An 18,892-nucleotide genomic window follows, 5' to 3' on the forward strand; every position below is an offset into this window, starting at 1 on the left:
TCAACAAAAGAAAACTTGGATAGTAATACACGTTTACATCATTGATCACGATTTCTCAATAAACTCAGTATTTTGAAGGTGCGAGTTGTAAGCGTTATAAATAGTTTTACATGCAAAAGTATTTTTGATCACAAGGATATATATGCATTTCCACATAGATCAAAGTCAAGTCACGAGACTTGGTTCTATATCTATTAGTAGAAAAGTGCATTGTTTGTTTGTTTATTGTTGTCGTCTTTTTGTTTGTTGTCTTTTGGCTGGAGAAAAAAAAAAGCACATTGTTTGTAACGTCTATAAATTTCAACTCTTTATCACTTCGAAAGAAAATATACAAGCATCTTTGAATTCAAGAACCAGAAAGAAAAAAAAGATGAAGGTGCTATTTTTCATGCTTCTTTTGATAATCTCATGGCTTACACAGAAGATTACTTGTGTTCCTCAAGAATCTCGAGTACTAGATAGAAGTAGTTTTCCTGATGATTTTATTTTTGGAACTGCTATATCAGCCTTTCAGGTATTTTAAGATGACAACTATAACATGCATTAACGAAATAGTTGGCAACATGAAATCAGTAATCGGTCCATTTCCGAAGTTTTAATGTTTTGTATTGTTCATCTCTTTTTTTTTTTTTTTGTCAACATGTTTTGTTCATCTCATATTCTTGTTGTGATTAGTTGAAGAATAATATGAGATCATTGAAGCCGTATATAATTATTAATTCCTTCTATGTCTGAAAATATTAAAAAAAAAAAAAAAAAAAAAAAAAAAAAACAAATCAGCCTTGTACTAGTAGTGTTTTAATGGTTCTTCTAAAATAGATTAAATCTTGGACATTAGTTTTGTTTTTGTTTGGGAGGAGGATCTGACTCATGTAGGTTCATAATCTTCGACATTGTGGATTATAGGATAGCTCCAATAAAGTGATATAAGTGAAGGTTTTTTTTTTTTTTTAAGGTAAAAAAAATGAAGTTTTTTTTTTTAAAGAAGAAAATATATAAAAATTAATATGTGTTAAGAAGTTATTTATTCTTTTATTTATTTATTTTTGATAAGGGCTTTCAAATGATAATAAGTTAGTTTCACCTTATCAAATTATAATAATATACAATGGTTTCTAGTTTTGTCTGCATATTAAATTTAGCTAGTCAATTTATCCATTATATAGAGTGAAGGTGCAACAAGTGAAGGTGGAAAATCGCCAACTATTTGGGATTACTTTAGCCACACATTTCCAGGTCTTTTTGTATTAAAAAAAATATTTATGGAATCTTCACTATATTAGTGAATAACAGATTTATAATAAGTGAGTTACTTAAGGGCTTAAAAGTGCAGAAAGAACCAATATGCATCATGGAGATGTGGCCGCCGATTTTTATCATCGTTATAAGGTATTACAAATTATGTATGTTACTGTGGATCCTTAGTTTTATTTACCTAATTGTTTAAATGACCAAAAAATCATTAAAATCAGGATGACATCAAACTGATGAAAGAGTTAAACATGGACGCTTTTAGATTTTCGATTTCGTGGGCCAGAGTAATACCTAGTAAGTGTAGTAGTGTTTATATTCTTGTTTTTCTCAAAAATGTATTTATCCAAATCCAAGTATATCAAATGTTATACTTTTGATATAAAGGTGGAAAGGTAAAAGATGGAGTAAACAAAGAAGGTATACAATTCTACAAGGCTCTTATAGACGAGCTTATTGCTAATGGTATGTCCCAATCAGTTAATATATATTAATAAAACTAAACCGTACCCCTCTAGTCAAAATCAACTACAACTGAGTAGGTATGGATGATTTTATATATGTTATACGGTTTGGTGGGCAAAATTATATAGGCATTGAACCTTCAGTGACTCTCTATCATTGGGACCATCCTCAAGCTCTTGAGGACGAGTATGGTGGTTTTTTAAGCCCTCAAATAATGTAAGCTAACTAAACAAAATATTCAAAGAGATATTAACTTACCTATTTTAGTTGTTTACAAAATATTATGACTAACACTTCTTTTTATTCGATAATTCAGAGATGATTTTCGAAATTTCGCAAGAGTTTGTTTTGAAAATTTCGGAGACAAAGTTAAGATGTGGACAACTATCAACGAGCCTTATGTCATAAGTGTTGCGGGCTATGAAACAGGCAACAAAGCGGTTGGAAGGTGCTCAAAATGGGTGAATAGCCGGTGTCAAGCCGGTGACTCAGCTGTTGAACCTTACATTGTATCACATCACCTTCTTCTTTCCCATGCTGCAGCAGTACAAGAGTTCCGAAATTGTAACAAGGTATATATATATATATATAGATTCTTTTCTATCATTTATAACACACTTATACACATTCATTATTGAATTTGAATGTGCATTACATGACGGTCGTATTACTATAAATATTTTGATGATATAGTTTACTAAGAAATAAATAAATTGGATGAATTTGGACAGACTTTACAAGATGATAAGATTGGGATAGTGCTATCGCCTTGGTGGCTTGAGCCTTCCGACTCAACTTCTTTTACTGACAAAGAAGCTGTTGAACGAGGCCTTGCCGTAGAGGTAGATTGGTAAGTTATACTTTCGAAATAACGGTAGAAAATTATATATTTTGGGGTCATATATATTCTAAATGTATTTCTGTTAGGCATTTACATCCGGTGATTTACGGAGATTATCCAGAAATAATGAAAAAGTATGTTGGGCATAAACTCCCTTCTTTCACACCAGAGGAATCAAAGATGTTAATAAATTCATCAGATTTCATCGGACTAAATTATTATAGCGCACGCTTCACCGCTCATCTTCCTCGCATTGATCCTGGTCGGACCCGATTCAGAACTGATCATCATTATGAGAAGAGAGGTAAGGATGCCAACTTGTAAAATCCCCAACATTTATTTTTCTTGTATGATTTAATTAAGGTGAAACTAGTAAACTAAACTATTTTCTATATATACATTACTTGTGTGAGCAGTAACAAATCACAGTGACCACCAAATCGGACCAGGGGTATATAACGTTTAATTATTTATAAATTATAACCCACATTTTTTAAAATATCTTAACAAAACTATCCATAAACATTTTAAGAACGTTTATTTTCCTTTGTTTCAAACAGGAAGAGCGAGGCATAATACACTCGTACCCAGAAGGTTTACGAAGACTTCTTAACTACATCAAAGATAAATATAATAACCCTATCATCTATATAAAAGAGAACGGTGAGACAAAAAAAAATAGAATAATTGCTTTACCTTTTTCTTAGTGAAATTGAATAATTATTTTTTCTTGATTAATTTATTTTATTTGCTAAATAACTCACTTTGCAGGAGTTAATGACTACGATGATGGTTCAAAATCACGGGAAGATATTCTCAACGACACATTTAGGATAAGCTACCATAAGGACCATCTTAAACAACTTCACAAAGCTATAATGTAAACTCCAGTCCACAGGTTACATATACATAACATATTAAAAGTATTATGTTTTAAAGGCAAGAAGTTATATTATGTTTACTACTAAAAATATTTATGTCTTTAAACATATTAAGTTATTTATTCTTTTCACTAGTATTATATTGGAAATTTTTTATATTAATTTTAACACAAATTATTAATATATAAGCATATACGAAAATACCAGATTCGATATAATTTCATCCAAAATTTTTGCAGTACGCATTTTTCATGTGCTAATAAATTATTATTTTTTTTCTTTTCTTTTTCAAAGATCTGTCCATAATCATTTTCACCAAATTTTTAACTGTTTTGGAACAGAGATGATGGATGCGACGTCAGAGGATATTACGTGTGGTCTTTACTAGACAACTTCGAGTGGGAGGTTGGATACTCATCCAGATTTGGTCTGTACTATGTTGACTACCAAAATCTCAAACGGTACCCTAAAAATTCCGTTAACTGGTTCAGACAGTTCCTGAGTAGACCAACGGTGGTAAAAACTGGAGAAACACACAATGAAGAAGTATGGAATGTGTTAGGTGATGAAGAATATAATAGTAATAAGACTGGTTTAGAGGGTTTCAAGAGTTCAGTTGATCCTATTGTCTATCTCATGATGAAAAATTGATCGAGAGTTGAAGAAGACGAAGAAGAAGAGGAGAAAGGTTTTTGTGCTCTTTTGAATCCTAATGACCAGTTGCGTTTCTGACTAAAGCCACGAAAATCTTTGGGGCTCTAGAGAACTCTATAGGTTTTCTAGTTGTGGTGTTTTAGTTCTATGGATATTATCAATAAGGGAAATATGAAGTCTATATGTATCAGTGAGTATGGACTCTAATTAATTACGTGAAACTAGTAGTGTATACTAGATATGTATGTTCTTTCGCTTTTTTTGTTGTTTGTTTCTGTATAAGGTTTAATTTGAAAATTGAAACAGAGAGATATTATCTCACTTGAGTAGACAAATTTAAGAGTTCTGTAGATAATTGCAAAATATATATAACACGATAGGCGAGTTTGTCGGAAGAGATAAAGAAATATGTGTTAAGTCTAAATTTGTTAATTTTTTCAAAAGAAATTAAATATGAGTACGCAACATCAAGCGACTAAATTTTTATTCGAAGATTTAATTAAGATGTACAGTAGCACTTGGTTGTAAAAACGGTTTTTATTTTAAAAAAAACAAAAAAATGTAAAATCTATTATTTAATATAGAAAAATGATCAATTTTTAGAAAAGAAAGATTTAAAGTAAAAATCATCTATATTAGATTTAATATTTACAATTTTTACAGATTAAAGGTGCAAACCTTATTGGAGGTCTAGAGTATCGCATCTAGGCCTTTTATTGTGGTCTTGTATGTTACTTGGAGAACATGTCAATTTTAGGTATGTCGTAAATGTAAACTGTCTGTTGTGGATTCGACTGCTCGGGATAAAGTTGTACCATGAAATCGTTGTTCGTGGGGTGGGAGTTGTTCATTATAATTACTTATATAACATGTATAGTTTTAGTACAGTAGAACCTCTATAAATTAATAAGGTCGGGACCATGAAATTTTATTAATTTATAGAGATTTTAATTTATCGATAAATTAATAAAATATTAATTTATGAAGAGAATTTTTTATCAGAAGTTCATAGTTTAGAAGAAATTGATAATACTATTTTTCAAGGTGATGATGTAGTTGAAGAAGATATGACGGTACCTTTAGAACCAGTTACACGTAAGAAAGCAATTATCGCGTCAAGAACTCTCTATAATTTTTAGATGCGATTTGAGAACACAACACTAGAAGTTTTTGATGCAGTCAAAAAGATTAGAGATGCTCTCAAACAAGAATGCAAATTCAAGAACAAACAAACAACAATAGATTCATATTTCACTAGATTTTCTTAGATATATATATATATATATATATATATACTAGTTTATTTCGTATATATATATATATACTAGTTTATTTGATTATTAATTTATGATATTGATGGACCATATTTTTACATGAGATTTTCAAAAAAATTATTAATTTATTATTTTATCGAATAGTGTCCAAAATTACACTGGTTCCAACTTGGGATCGAAGAAATTTATTAATTTATAGAGGTTATTAATTTACCGAATATTAATTTATAGAGGTTCTACTGTATTATCATAATAGGATTATTATTAGATGAATCATCTCTCATGGTGAATTTAGTTGACTACAAAAAAAGTCAAGGGTTTAAAGGCTTTTACACAAGGTCTTGCATTGAAATCCCAACGAATGCACTTTTCTGCATATTAATGATGCAAGACTAATCGGAAGTCTTAAAAATATTATAGACAGAGCCGTCCGTTATGGTCTCTGGTGTTAGAGGTAAGAATATTCATCTTGTAAAAATCATCACTAGATCTGAGTATTATGAGGAGGGCTGGACGTAATGAAATTGTATGTGGAGTCGTTCATGATAATCATATATTTTACATGTAATAAAATCTGATAAATTGATCATGTGTAATAGGAATATGTCAAAATATCTATGAAGATAATGTAGTTTTACGACAAAACAAATATCTTCTTTGCAACAATTTCTCTATCTTATTTGACTTTCATTTCTCTTTTCTGACTTGATCAATCTGATAAATTGATCATGTTCTTTTCACAGTGACCGCGATTGCGACAGCAACCAGAAAATAACACTGTTACGGGAACAAACTCAACACAAATGAGTCGTTGTGACTCTAACGGCAAGCAAAAACAGTTTTTAAGATCGACACTGGAATTTCCAGCGACTATTGAGACTCTGTTTTTTCTTAATTTTTCAGTCGCTGCGACAACATCGGCTCTCTACTTTACCGGACTGCAAACCGTTTTGGGCTATTTATTTGTGTTGCAGTCGCTGCATCTGCGATTGTAAAAAGAACACGGCCGACATAGAAAAAAATAGTTTATTTTTTTCCTTTCTGATTTTACATAAAAGAAAAATTACTTTCCTTTTTGTTTTGATTATTTCTCCCTTTAGATTGATACGTTAGCTGAGATGTAAAACTATTTTTTTTTATTTTAATGAGATTAACTTTTAATATGTTAGCCTTTCATTTTCTACTGTAACAACCAAATAAAAGTAGTTTGATTTCATTTTCCTTTTTTTCGTTATTATATATTTTAAATAGTATTTTTTTTTTAATTAGTAACTGACTGCATAATTTTACTAAATTTAATTTGAAAATGGCCAGAAATCAGAAGTGGCCAGAAGTGATGGAAGCAAGGAGAGCAAAAACTGTCATTAATATATAAATATAGAGAATATAATTGATAGATGGTTAGTATAGTTAGTTTATGAATTATGATTTTTTTTGGTTATACAACCCAATTTCCCTAAATTTTAATAGTTGGTTTGATAAAAAAAAATGTTAATAGTTGAAATTTTCTTAAAACTTGTTAAACTCATTTACATCTATAAAATAAATAATTTATAATAAAACTAGAATTTGTACCCGCACACACGCGGAATTTTAATTTAAAATATTTCTTATCAATAGAAATTGTTGAGAACAAATATTATCATTTCAATTTTTGAATATAAATCTATATAAATACTAGACTTACTTTACTCCGTGATAGACAACATATATATTTTTAAAGATAATATTTCTTTGTTATGTCTATTTGCGATTTTACGTGGGTTTAGCTATTTTTTTTTATCAATAAGAATCATTGAATATGAATATAATTTGAAGATTAAAAGATAAATCTATATCAATGTCGTACTTATTTTATTAATCTATATATAACATATATTGTCTAGTGTCGCAATAATATTGTTGACAATTTTCTGACCTTTTATCTTTGAAAGAGTCCATTCCATATCTATAATTTTAAAAGTTTTAACGTCAATATCGATCATTGACCTAACTATAGAGATTATTTAAACATATCGATATGCTACATTAATTGCGAATATACAAAGTTTCATGAACAGTTTTAGTGTTATATCGCTATAATGAGGTTGTCCAAAATACATCATCTGCCATATAAAATTTCCGACTAAGTCAAAAATGCTTAAATGATGAAACGTTTAAACTCCACAATATATATCTGTTCACTAATCCAAGTTACATATTTTCTAAAATCTCATATGTTATTTGCAGATGTTAATTTTGTGATGCAACCCCAGCTTCGTCTTTACAAAAAAAATCATAGTATGCTTTAAATTTGTTGTTTTTGCCAATGTTTTGGGTTAAAAGAATTTGATAATATATATATATATATATGTTTTATTTGTTATATATGTTTTATATCATGTTATAAAATTGTAGCTCCACAAATCACATGCCACTTTTTGTAACGACTTACATATCATTTTTCTATATTTCCTAACCATTGATTCTGTATTTTAGATAGATTATTTTTTCAAAATTCTTTTTCATAGTTTTCCCGAAAAAAAGTGTGCCCCTTACAATGTCTTTGTTTTAGGTCAAAACTTTTAAGTTAATTTAAGTTAAGTAATTAATCTTTTCTTTTTTATAAGTAAAATTTAGTAATAAATCTTTATGGTATATGTTTCTTAGAAACTAATGTTTCACTTTAATTTTATTTTCATGTTTAGATTTTAATAAATACAATTACATAACTTGTTTTTCTTACTCCACCATGCATTAAAATATTACTTATATTCTAAAACTCATTAACCCATTCTAAATTTTGGAATATAATCATTTTGGTAATAATTTTAATTATAATATTATTACTAAAACAAATTTATAGTACTATTTTTACTATTTTAAAATTTTCATTTTTATTTTACTTAATTCAGTTTTAGATAGTTATTATTTTTATTATTTACTAAAAAATTATATTATTGTTTATAATATTTTAAAATTTAATTAATTTTAGTTAATTCGTTTTTTATTTATTTTTTACTATTATTAATTATAAGTAATAAATATGCCATAATTGAATATTAAAATAATATTTTTTATGAAAAAAAAATTTGATTAAGTTGATACTAACCACCTAGTGAGCAAAGTTAACTTTTATACATATAGATACCAACCTCTTAGATAATAAGATATGTATGTTAAGTTTAATTCCTTTCCTCTAGAAACCTCTCTTGATTCAAAACGGGAAAGAAATCTACAAAAGAAACCACAGAGAAATCTCTCTATCTATCTCTACAACTAAAATCCACTGATCAGCTTCTACTCCATTAGCTGATCAATCAATGATCATCATCATATCAACAAATCGATCTCAATTTTGTGTAAATTGAAAGTAAAAAAGACGACGACGGACGAACAAGACACTGATCAATCATCAAAATCAAATGCGTTCTATTTTTTTTTACTTTCCGTTCAAAGGTAATATCAATCGTCTTTGGTTTGTAACCTCACGACACTGCCTCGAATCGCTTCTAAATATTGTAGTTTTGTCCTAATCTTAGACGAATTTAGGGTTCTTTGTAGTAAAAACAACAGTGTTAAAAGGACAAGCCTTGTCGGGTTTTTAATTGAATTCTAATTCTAGATCTATTCTGTCATAATCTTCATCTGGGTTTTTCAATTCTTAGTCTTGTGTTGTAGTAGTATCAGTGTTATCACCCACTATTGCTATGTTTCAGTGGTGCTTTCTAAAAAGCTGAAATTGTTGACTTTTATGTTTCTTTGTCTTCATAATTAAACTCCATGAAATTATTGTAAGCTTGGAATTAAAAAAAAAAGAAGAAAAGATTAGGTATTTTGTTGATTTGATTCCTTTGTTTTTGTTTCACTCTTTGTTAGTTTCATTGCCCAAAGTGGTTAGATATCAGGGCACTGAGTTATTTATATAGCTCTTGTGGATGGTTATACTGGTGTACAAGATTTTAGAATGGTTCTGTGAAATTTGTCTAATTTGTATAATAATATATTCTCAGAAAGTGGTAAGATAGTAGAGATTGGCTAACTTTTATTTCTTTTATGAAAGTGAGTTGGGAGATATTTTGTTTCTCTTCTCTCGTTTTATTCTTCTTGCGTGTTTTTAGTGTTGGGATATTTTGTTTTTGTTAGTGTTCTCTCTTGGAAAGTATTGTAGAAACTAGTGACTTTGGTTTATTATATGTTGTCATTTTCCAACGATCTGAATCCTGTGGGTAGATATTCTGATAATTTACTTACACCTTTTTTGACGTTAATATAGGAAGACTGGTGCTTTGATGGGATGATGGGACATCATATTGCTAAGGTTTATGGTGTTATCATATACTACTAGTACGTCTTATCTTGACCATGGAATCTCACCTGGGAAATGGAGTAGGCAGTTCGAGATCTGCCAAAAGTGTAAAGAACACTTCTAGTTCAGTTGATTGGTTGAGTAGAGATATGCTTGAGATGAAGATAAGGGACAGGACAGATGCTGATGAGGAGAGAGTAAGTTTTGCATCTCCTTTTTAGGTGTTTTTTTTTTATTTCATCTTGAACTGTTGTAGCTTATCTTCCTTTTCTCATCGACCACCCATCTATTGATGAACTAGTTTGCTATGTTGCAGGACAGTGAACCAGATATCATTGATGGAGTTGGTGCAGAACCTGGCCATGTGATCAGAACTACACTCCGTGGACGAAATGGTCAATCAAGACAGGTTAGATGGTCATAGTGTGTCTAGAATACTAGTGAGAGGTACTGATTCTTATAAAAAATGTTTAATTTTGATTGACAGACAGTCAGTTACATAGCAGAGCACGTAGTCGGAACTGGTTCCTTTGGGATGGTTTTTCAAGTAAGTTTGATTATCTTTCTTGTTGTCTTGCTATTGGTTTAAGATTCCCAAACTTTTTATATATCCTTGTGGTAGGCTAAATGCAGAGAAACTGGGGAGGTTGTTGCCATCAAAAAGGTTTTACAAGACAAGCGGTACAAGAACAGGGAATTACAAATTATGCAGATGCTAGACCATCCGAATGTTGTTTGTTTAAAGCATAGCTTTTATTCAAGAACAGAAATGAAGAGGTTTATCTGAATCTTGTCCTTGAATTTGTTCCCGAGACTGTCAATCGTACTGCCAGAAGCTATAGTAGAATGAAACAGCTGATGCCATTGATTTATGTCAAGCTGTACACTTATCAGGTGATTACTTCCTGTTTTTGACATTTATTGCTTATCTTTATGTAAGCCTCATAAGTACTTATTCAAGATATTCAGTTTCTTTGATACAACTTTTCGTTAGAAGTTGGAACTGTTGAACATAATTGATTGTCTCTATGCTTGAAAATTTTGTCGAAATCTAAAGTATGAAGCGAGCTTAAGAGTTCATAATTGGGTACAGATTTGCAGGGGGCTTGCTTACCTTCATAATTGTTGTGGTCTTTGTCACCGTGATATTAAGCCCCAAAACCTGCTAGTAAGTTTCACTATTCTGTAAGCTACTTTTGTTTGATTTCTTTTTATAGTAAGGTCTTTCACACCACGCATAAGGATTTTAAAGGCACTGCCTCACTACTTTTGGTTTTTAGCTTTTTTTTGGTTCAAGTATTTAGAATCCTCTTTTCTTCTGATTTTTCAAAGAATGAACTTGTTTCGGTTATGTTGCAGATGTCTAAGCTCACGGTAGCTTCAATTGATTAGCATTTTCTTAAAAAGCGTGGCATTTTTTAGTTTCAACAAACTTATATTGATGTGCAGGTGAATCCACACACACATCAACTAAAAATTTGTGACTTTGGGAGTGCGAAAGTGTTGGTAAAGTTTATCAGATATTGCTCTTAGTGGTTAAGTTTATCTAGTCCATGTCAGGATTATGACGTGTCATGCTCCACAGGTGAAAGGAGAACCCAATATTTCTTACATTTGTTCAAGATATTACCGTGCCCCCGAGCTCATTTTTGGAGCCACTGAGTACACAACTGCAATAGACATATGGTCCACAGGTTGTGTGATGGCTGAACTGCTTCTTGGACAGGTTGGACTACTATTTTTGTATTAGTTATATAATTTTGTGCTTGTTATTATATTTTTTCGTTCTCTTAGTCGTTTCTGCTCTGGTGGAATTTGTTATACAGCCTCTGTTTCCTGGCGAAAGTGGAGTAGATCAACTTGTCGAAATCATAAAGGTAGTATTTTTGCTATCAATTCTTTTAGGGTTAGTATTTACAAAGAAAATGACATCTGTTAGTGCTGGCACTGATTAATAGTTGCTCACTGCTGATGATTCTTTTAGTTGGACCTCTTACATTTTTTCTTCATGGGATTTTAATTGTCATGCAGGTTTTGGGTACGCCAACAAGGGAGGAGATCAAATGTATGAATCCAAACTACACAGAATTTAAATTCCCTCAGATTAAACCTCATCCTTGGCACAAGGTATGCCGCTAGTCACCTAATCAATTGGATTCTAGGTGTAAATATCTGTCCAATCTTATCTCCGATTAGTGAGGGTGATCACTTAACTTCATAATTTCATATTTCATTCCTCTGGCTCAGAGAGCAATTTGACAACCTTACTGAGAGACATGACTTAAGACATAGTACTTTTTGAATGAAATAAAGTACTTCTGTTTAATCAATGGAATCTTTGTGTATAAGATCGTTATGCAAACAATGAATTTGAAGTATCTTTTTTTTGTGCCCTGTGCTAAAATTTCGCTTTGGTGATCTTCTTGGTTTTTACAGCACAAAAATCATGTTTTTGTTCTTTTCAGGTCTTCCAAAAACGTTTGCCACCTGAAGCAGTAGATCTTCTTTGTAGGTTCTTCCAGTATTCTCCTAATTTGAGATGCACAGCGGTACACTGTTCATAGTTTTCTCTGATTTTGTTACATATTCCACTTTCATATATTGCTTGGAATCAGAATCAGAAGCTAACCCATTTATAAATATGTCTTTTGGTGTTCTGATAGGTGGAAGCTTGTATCCACCCGTTCTTTGATGAGCTAAGAGACCCAAACGCTCGTCTGCCAAACGGCCGGCCACTTCCTCCACTTTTCAATTTTAAACCGCAAGGTAAGGTTCCCTTATTTTGCTTCTTTTTTTTGTTGTTGTTAAAATTCTTTTTAGGGGAAGAAAATTATTGGGAAGCTCCCGACCTCGACTAGCTTGTAGGCTGCTTAATCACCTATAGTAGAAGCTCCCTACTCCTGATCTCTAATAGTCATAGAATTATAAACCATAATCAACAATATCATATGCTCTTTCAGCAATGAGCATAGTTAGTAAATTGAAGTTAGTTATCTAGAGTATAAGGACCGATGTGGGATTCTCTTGAGCCTTTTATAGAAAAAAAGTCTTCTAATATGTTCTTCATGGCGTTAAGATTCAAATTGCTCGTCTCTTGTAGTAATCACCACTCATTATTCAAATCCGATATATATGTGTGTGTGTGTGTGTGTGTGTGTGTTGCATGAATTGATTGATAAGCTTGTGTGCTACAGAACTCTCTGGTATCCCTCCTGAAACTTTGGATCGGCTTGTCCCAGAACATGCCCGTAAACAGAACCACTTCATGGCATTAGACTCGTAAGTCTCTTCCGGTTTTCTGTACGGCCTGTCGGGTGTTCTCTTCTTTCCTCTAAGCTCTCTAGATCTCAGTCTTTGGGAAAAACCAGTAGAGATCTCTTCTGTAAACATAAATCACTGGAAAAAAGAAGCAATGACTTTGTTGTATTAAGGTGCTTGCCCATCCTTTTGTTGTGTCGAACAGGGGATGCTTAAAATACAACACTACTTTGCTAGATAATGTTGATATAGAGGAACATACTTGCATTTGCAATACTAAGCCATAGCATAATTTTCCAAAAAAATTGTGACACAAATAAAATTTTGTTTCAGTTTGGTTTATTTGCCCATGGTTACGAACTAGATTTGAACCAAAACTCTTACTCGAATTAGGCCAAACAAATTGTGATGAAAGTAGTATCCTTTCTAACCAATGAAAACTAACTCCAAAAAAAATGCGATTCATAACAAAACGAACTACCAAAATATAACAAGAATACAAATGAAGTTGGTTTTCTTTTGATCTGTATAATAATGAATTAGACATAAAGATTGATAGTTAAAAGACAAGAACAAAAAAGGAAAGAAAGCGACAATGGGAAATCAAACTTGTAAATCTTCTTGGTTCACTTGATCGAAAGACGATGATAATCTCTCAAGAAAAAGGAATCAGACTTGGGACATAAATAGAGCTTCCTGACTGATGAGGCACTTCATCTATCTTAATCTTTTTGCACCTCACAACATAAACGTAAGCTTGTTTATTTTTATCGCTGCTACAACACATGATGAAGGTCTTTCCATATATATTATCATCCACCATGTATCTTGAAAGCTTGTGATAAAACCTGGGATAGTTAGGTCTTGAGACTTTCATGAACTTAATCCACACCACATCGTCTCCATTACTTCCACTGCTAATTTTCCTCTTTGTCACCCAAATCTTAATCTTCCTCGTTTCCTTGCACTGCTCTAACAACGAAAACCGATCTCCCTTGTAAACCGCGAGGACATGAGTATGGGAATTATTTCTCTTTTTACACGGTAGGACACAAAAGGGCTTGATTATCTCTTTCAAAACATCGAGGACGCGGATGAAGTACCGACCAGTTTCTAGATTATAAGCTGTCCAATACAGATTCCCATCCAAGGAGACATTATTATAACGTAGCGATTGTTCTCTAGTGTACTTTGCAACGTACGTGGCATGATCAATAATCTTCCACGTTTTGGTTTCGAATTCGAACATGAAAATTCCCTGGTGGCGATCGTGACAACAATAACTAGTCCCAACAATCTTGTTATAACTCTTGTCGGGTCCACTACCATTATAGACATGCCACAAAAGTTGAAAGGTCGAGCCATGGTTTGAATCCATCTAACCTGTCTCAACAACAGGTTCCACACCACGCCATGAAAGTCGTATCTCTATTATAGTAAAAGAGAAATACAACTTCCCTTTTAACCGAAAATGCCCCTACGCCAACAACATAAAAACAAAGAGAACAAGGTTAAATATGACTTAACAATTAGGGAATTTGGCTAATAATGCCATTTTGTTCAAAAAGTTTCTTAGAAATGCCAGTTTGCTTATTTCCTTGTGCAAAATGCCAGTTTTGCTTGTTTAGGGATAGGGGAAATGACGAAAGTATCCTTTCATTAAAAGAGGTGAAGAGAACACGAAGTGAATTGTGTTAAAGAAGACTTAATGGTCATGTCATTAACAGATCTGAAGAAGTGAATTGGTGAAGAGGAGGTGGAGTTGGTGGTTTTCGGACAATCGAAGGTATGTATTCGAATTAAATATTGGTGTTGCCCAAAGAAGCATGTCCTTGCATTTAATCTGGGAACCTGCAGATGGAAGACAGCGTGTGTTGAACCATGTTTTCGATGATTCTGCAGATGGAAGACAGCGTGTGTGTTCTAGTGGGTGATGGACATGTTCATATATTGGGTGTGGAAGTTTTTTGTCCGTCATGGGCAAATGGCTTGATTTTTTTGTCTATCGACAAAAAGACAATGTTTGTAGGGGTCAAGGCCAAGATAAGTGAGTTGTTGGGTGTCAAACAAGAGGAATGCAACATAGAGTTAAGCTTTCGACACCCATGAGACACAATAACTATCGGCATTGTTTAGAATGTAGACAATAGTAAGATGGGATAGACAATACTATACTTATATTGTCTATCGGCATTAGAATATCTATCGACATTAAATTGTCTATGGACAAGTTTCATTAAATTGTCTATCGGCATATTGTAATAGAGAAATGACAATAAGGTAGACCAAAAAATACTGTATTGATTGTACATCCTTAATGAAAATAGACAAAAATAACATAAATACATCTCCCCCGCGTGGGATAGACATACGCTTAAAGGTAGACAAAAACATCAGAAAATACAATGTCCAATTTATTGGCACCCATAAGACACAATTGCTATCGACATTGTTTAGAAAATAGACAATAGTAAGGTGGGGTAGACAACAATATACTTATATTGTCTATCGGCATTAGAATGTCTATCAACATTAGATTGTTTATGGGCAAGTTTCATTAAATTGTCTATTGACATATTGTAATAGAGAGATGATAATAAGGTAGACCAAAAAATACTGCATTGGTTGTACGTCCATAATGAAGATAGACAAAAACAACAAAAATACATGTCTACCGAAAAGTACTGAAAACATGAGAGAGAAAAAGCTTTCGCGCTCAACTCCCAAGATTTCAAAAGCTCTCCCTCAATCCTAGATCTACTCCTCTCCGGTAGACCATGGTAGTATTTCCGCTCTGCTCTTCCCACTCCTAGCCTTTGCTAAGTCTATGCTCCAAGTTCTGTCTAGCTTTTGCTAAGGTTCGTGTCTAATTGTTCGACAGACAACAACCATGTTACAACCATGTTAGTAAAACATTTAGTGTTGTTGTACAATAACAGACTAATGTATATTGTGTTGTTAAAAGTGGTCCATCAAAGAGTGGAGATCTATATTTGCTGTATGATCTGCTGCACTAGGGCCACATTATTGTCAGTGAGGACCCCATCAACATTACTGCAACGACAAGATATTCAGTTGTTGGTTAAGCGATAGACATACAAATTTTGAATAACAATTGTCACAATAAAGAATGGATGACCAAACAGATATGAACATGTGAATGGAGGACATATAAGATAGTGGTGGACATGGTTTCGATGGACATGTATCATGGTTGTTTAGTCTGGTCCACTCAAAAAGACAGAAAGAAACTATAGGGGTGGACATATCTTAGTTGTTGTAACTAGTCCACCTGATGGAAATATCTTGGCTGTTGTAATATGTCAACTATAGGGGTGGACATATCTTGGCTGTTGTAACATGTCAACTATGTATGTTGAATCTGGTCCACTAAAACGAACAAGTGACAAAATTACAGTCGACATACCTTAACTGTTGAAACTGGTCCAGCGGAAGCAGAACATTCCTAGTTCCTATGGCATCATCATATCTGCATTTGAGACCGAACCACTCACATAACAATGAATTTGATCAACCGTGGGCAGCACTGCAGGAGTTGGAGGTGAACAATAACCTTGGATATGGGTTGATGTCAATTGGAGTAGCGGCGATTTTCTATTGAAGAAGATGATAAGACTATAGAGAAGAAGAATGAAAATTTATGAGGAGAGAGATCAACTGCACTCAATTATTATTATTTATTTTTAATTAAAAGTGTTTCTTTGGTTGTCGAATAGGAGAAGGACATAAAGGTATTATTACATTCTCTTGTGGCAGGCGGGAAAAGAGAAAGGGGAAAATGACATTTGCGAGAAATAATGTTACTGTTCATGGCAGTTTGGCCTATATTCTCTAACAATTACTTGGGTCGGATCAAATTTAAAAATTAACCCGAAATACATCAGTCGGATACTTAGAGCCTCATTACTCGGTTTTGAATGGATTTTGGGTATTGGGTATTGGGTATTAACAATATTAAATGACCTAATAAATGACCCAATATTAATGGGTATTGATATCTCTCAACCGAAAATAAAAACTTCCCCAAATTTAGCTCCTTATCACGCTAAAACAGCCGATAATTATTATATTATCCTACTCAATCTCATCAATTAATTTTGCAAATATCAAAATCCTAACAAAAAATTGATATCTTACTAAACTGCTTCTTTATACACCTACTACATTTCCTAAACAGTATATAAAATATTACATTTATCATTATCATACCTCACCAAACTTCCGCGCGAATCACTGAAACCATTTACGAAAATCAATTATGAACAAATATTATACATACTGTTTGACAAAAAAACAAAAACAAAAAAAACAAATATTATACATACCAAATATACATACCCAATTGATCCTACTTTGGAGCAGCGAGATTTTTGATTTAACTAAAAGATTTGCAGTTCAAATACTATTTAATTACTATCCTAAACTAACAAATCTCATATATTCATAATTAAAAGAGAATTTCCATAGAATATATCCTAAAACTAACCTAATTAGTGGCTGATCTACGTCTTCCTATAGATACCCTTCAGTCATCTAGGTTGACTTCATCATACCTTCTACAATTTCTTTGCTTTGTTCTTTCAATACTCTTTAGAAATGGCGGCCATGGCCATTGTTCAATCAAGCCATACAAGACTGGCTGGAGGATTCAAGTCACAATTGTTCATTCTTGGCCACAATATATTATTTTCTCTGGTGAGACCATTGAAATGGTCGTAGGTGATGTGGTGGAAGGTTTATCAATTGTGTTATTCATTTCACCGTAGATATTACAGTTAGATATTAAAATGAATATTTGTTACGCACTATGAATATGTGAACTTATATTGTTTAGGGTACTCTTATTCATCTTATGTGTTTTTTTTTCCAACAATTCATCTTATATGTGTTTAGAGATCGAAGATCCGCTGCTTTTGGCTTGGTTTGATATAAACAAGTATTCATCTGAAGCCAGAGAACTAACGTTTGAGGACATACTATAGTAATTTACATGGAATCTAAAGACAAATGCTTCGAATGACGGAAGAGAACAAACGTGAATAAAAGAATATCTTATATGCAAAGTAAGTTTGATGGTCATTTATCTTTGAAATTTCTTTTCCCTTTTCTAAAAGGACCAAAATGTGATGAAGATTTAAGGACTTTTGAAGGTATTGTCTATGACACTTACAAGGAAGCGTATTTGGTAGAGGATTACTAGATGAATGAATTATTTTTATGTTGGAAGACTTAATAAAATATTTATGTATTTTTCAAAATATCTATGCTTTCATGCTGTAGTATTTTTGTTTGTTGAATAAAATCAATATTTAAAAAAAAAATTGAGATTAATTTTCATGGACATATCAAATAATTATATTTTTGTTTATATATAAATCAAATAACGAAAAATATCAATATTATTTGTTAAGAGTTTCGGGAAACACTGTCATATATGAAATACATAGCAAAATCTTATTGCAAGAACATGTGTAGCTACAAAATAAGTAACCCAGTAAGAAATGTAAAGTTACATATCATTACGATTACTTGGTATATATTCTTCATCTCGATTATAGCAATTTTGTATACACTCGAAACATAAGAAATTGTATATTCATCACATACAATACAATTGCAAAGCAAAATACATACATCCATTAAATTTGCCACTTCTTTGATTTACTTCAAACATATAACAAATGAAAGGTATAATAATAACAAATTGGTAAACTGTGGACAATATGTTTGATTTAATCACGAGAAATATGTATTTTTATTCTACCTGTAATAACATAAAATGAATGAGTGGATCATAGGCAGCTTACCAAATTAATTGTATTGACAAGGATCAGGCCAATAAACCAAAACCCAATACTGAATCCGCCGATCAAGATATCGATTGACTACTACATCTGAATGATCTTCGTATTTCTGAATTTGGGCTTCTCTGAAAACAATTGTAACAGATAAAATTCAT

General features: G+C 32.1%; 3 protein-coding genes and 1 pseudogene across 9 annotated transcripts; 3 read left to right on the forward strand and 1 right to left on the reverse strand.

Moving 5' to 3' along the window:
* The first annotated feature begins 226 nt into the window (after positions 1-226).
* Positions 227-4,427, forward strand: LOC104750237 (beta-glucosidase 29-like). Of its 4 annotated transcripts, none has more exons than XM_087493544.1 (13): positions 227-514; positions 1,167-1,236; positions 1,334-1,389; positions 1,473-1,548; positions 1,639-1,716; positions 1,845-1,932; positions 2,033-2,288; positions 2,448-2,566; positions 2,644-2,861; positions 2,974-3,008; positions 3,118-3,220; positions 3,329-3,455; positions 3,780-4,427. In XM_087493544.1, exons 1-12 carry the CDS (start codon positions 371-373, stop codon positions 3,439-3,441), a joined length of 1,356 nt encoding a protein of 451 aa, XP_087349670.1. In that variant the 5' UTR covers positions 227-370; the 3' UTR covers positions 3,442-3,455; positions 3,780-4,427. The 4 variants fall into 4 exon arrangements, 2 of the variants coding, with proteins under 2 accessions (XP_087349670.1, XP_010470310.3); XM_010472008.3 differs by having other exon boundaries at positions 3,329-3,437; XR_015585497.1 differs by lacking the exon at positions 2,974-3,008 and having other exon boundaries at positions 262-514.
* Positions 4,428-8,486: 4,059 nt separating this feature from the next.
* Positions 8,487-13,080, forward strand: LOC104750238 (shaggy-related protein kinase delta-like). Of its 4 annotated transcripts, none has more exons than XM_010472009.3 (13): positions 8,487-8,804; positions 9,622-9,851; positions 9,971-10,063; positions 10,142-10,201; positions 10,277-10,548; positions 10,748-10,822; positions 11,104-11,160; positions 11,240-11,380; positions 11,481-11,531; positions 11,686-11,781; positions 12,120-12,203; positions 12,318-12,420; positions 12,849-13,080. In XM_010472009.3, exons 5-13 carry the CDS (start codon positions 10,501-10,503, stop codon positions 12,935-12,937), a joined length of 744 nt encoding a protein of 247 aa, XP_010470311.3. In that variant the 5' UTR covers positions 8,487-8,804; positions 9,622-9,851; positions 9,971-10,063; positions 10,142-10,201; positions 10,277-10,500; the 3' UTR covers positions 12,938-13,080. The 4 variants fall into 4 exon arrangements, with proteins under 4 accessions (XP_010470311.3, XP_087346684.1, XP_087346685.1 ...); XM_087490558.1 differs by having other exon boundaries at positions 8,495-8,804; positions 9,956-10,063; XM_087490559.1 differs by having other exon boundaries at positions 8,576-8,804; positions 9,626-9,851.
* On the forward strand, positions 9,711-10,441 carry LOC147925315 (shaggy-related protein kinase delta-like). Its single transcript, XM_087492574.1, has 4 exons — positions 9,711-9,851; positions 9,971-10,063; positions 10,142-10,201; positions 10,277-10,441. The coding sequence occupies exons 1-4, from the start codon at positions 9,711-9,713 to the stop codon at positions 10,439-10,441; spliced, it is 459 nt and encodes a 152-aa protein (XP_087348700.1).
* Positions 13,081-13,567: 487 nt separating the features above from the next.
* LOC147925316 (putative F-box protein At1g58090 pseudogene) lies at positions 13,568-14,290 on the reverse strand (annotated as a pseudogene).
* Positions 14,291-18,892: the final 4,602 nt, after the last annotated feature.

The sequence above is a fragment of the Camelina sativa genome, chromosome 16, assembly GCF_030686135.1.
Source record: "Camelina sativa cultivar CO46 ecotype springtype chromosome 16, ASM3068613v1".
Taxonomy (NCBI): domain Eukaryota; kingdom Viridiplantae; phylum Streptophyta; class Magnoliopsida; order Brassicales; family Brassicaceae; genus Camelina; species Camelina sativa.

Coding starts and splice junctions, on each gene's coding strand:
- LOC104750238 (XM_010472009.3), top strand. CDS start 10,501: ATGAAACAGCTGATGCCATTGATTTATGTCAAGCTGTACACTTATCAG. Junction 11,381..11,480: donor CTGAACTGCTTCTTGGACAG/GTTGGACTACTA, acceptor TTTGTTATACAG/CCTCTGTTTCCTGGCGAAAG. Junction 12,204..12,317: donor CTAATTTGAGATGCACAGCG/GTACACTGTTCA, acceptor GTGTTCTGATAG/GTGGAAGCTTGTATCCACCC.
- LOC104750237 (XM_010472008.3), top strand. CDS start 371: ATGAAGGTGCTATTTTTCATGCTTCTTTTGATAATCTCATGGCTTACA. Junction 2,289..2,447: donor AGTTCCGAAATTGTAACAAG/GTATATATATAT, acceptor GAATTTGGACAG/ACTTTACAAGATGATAAGAT. Junction 3,438..3,779: donor CAACTTCACAAAGCTATAAT/GTAAACTCCAGT, acceptor GTTTTGGAACAG/AGATGATGGATGCGACGTCA.
- LOC147925315 (XM_087492574.1), top strand. CDS start 9,711: ATGGAATCTCACCTGGGAAATGGAGTAGGCAGTTCGAGATCTGCCAAA. Junction 9,852..9,970: donor CAGATGCTGATGAGGAGAGA/GTAAGTTTTGCA, acceptor GCTATGTTGCAG/GACAGTGAACCAGATATCAT. Junction 10,202..10,276: donor CCTTTGGGATGGTTTTTCAA/GTAAGTTTGATT, acceptor TCCTTGTGGTAG/GCTAAATGCAGAGAAACTGG.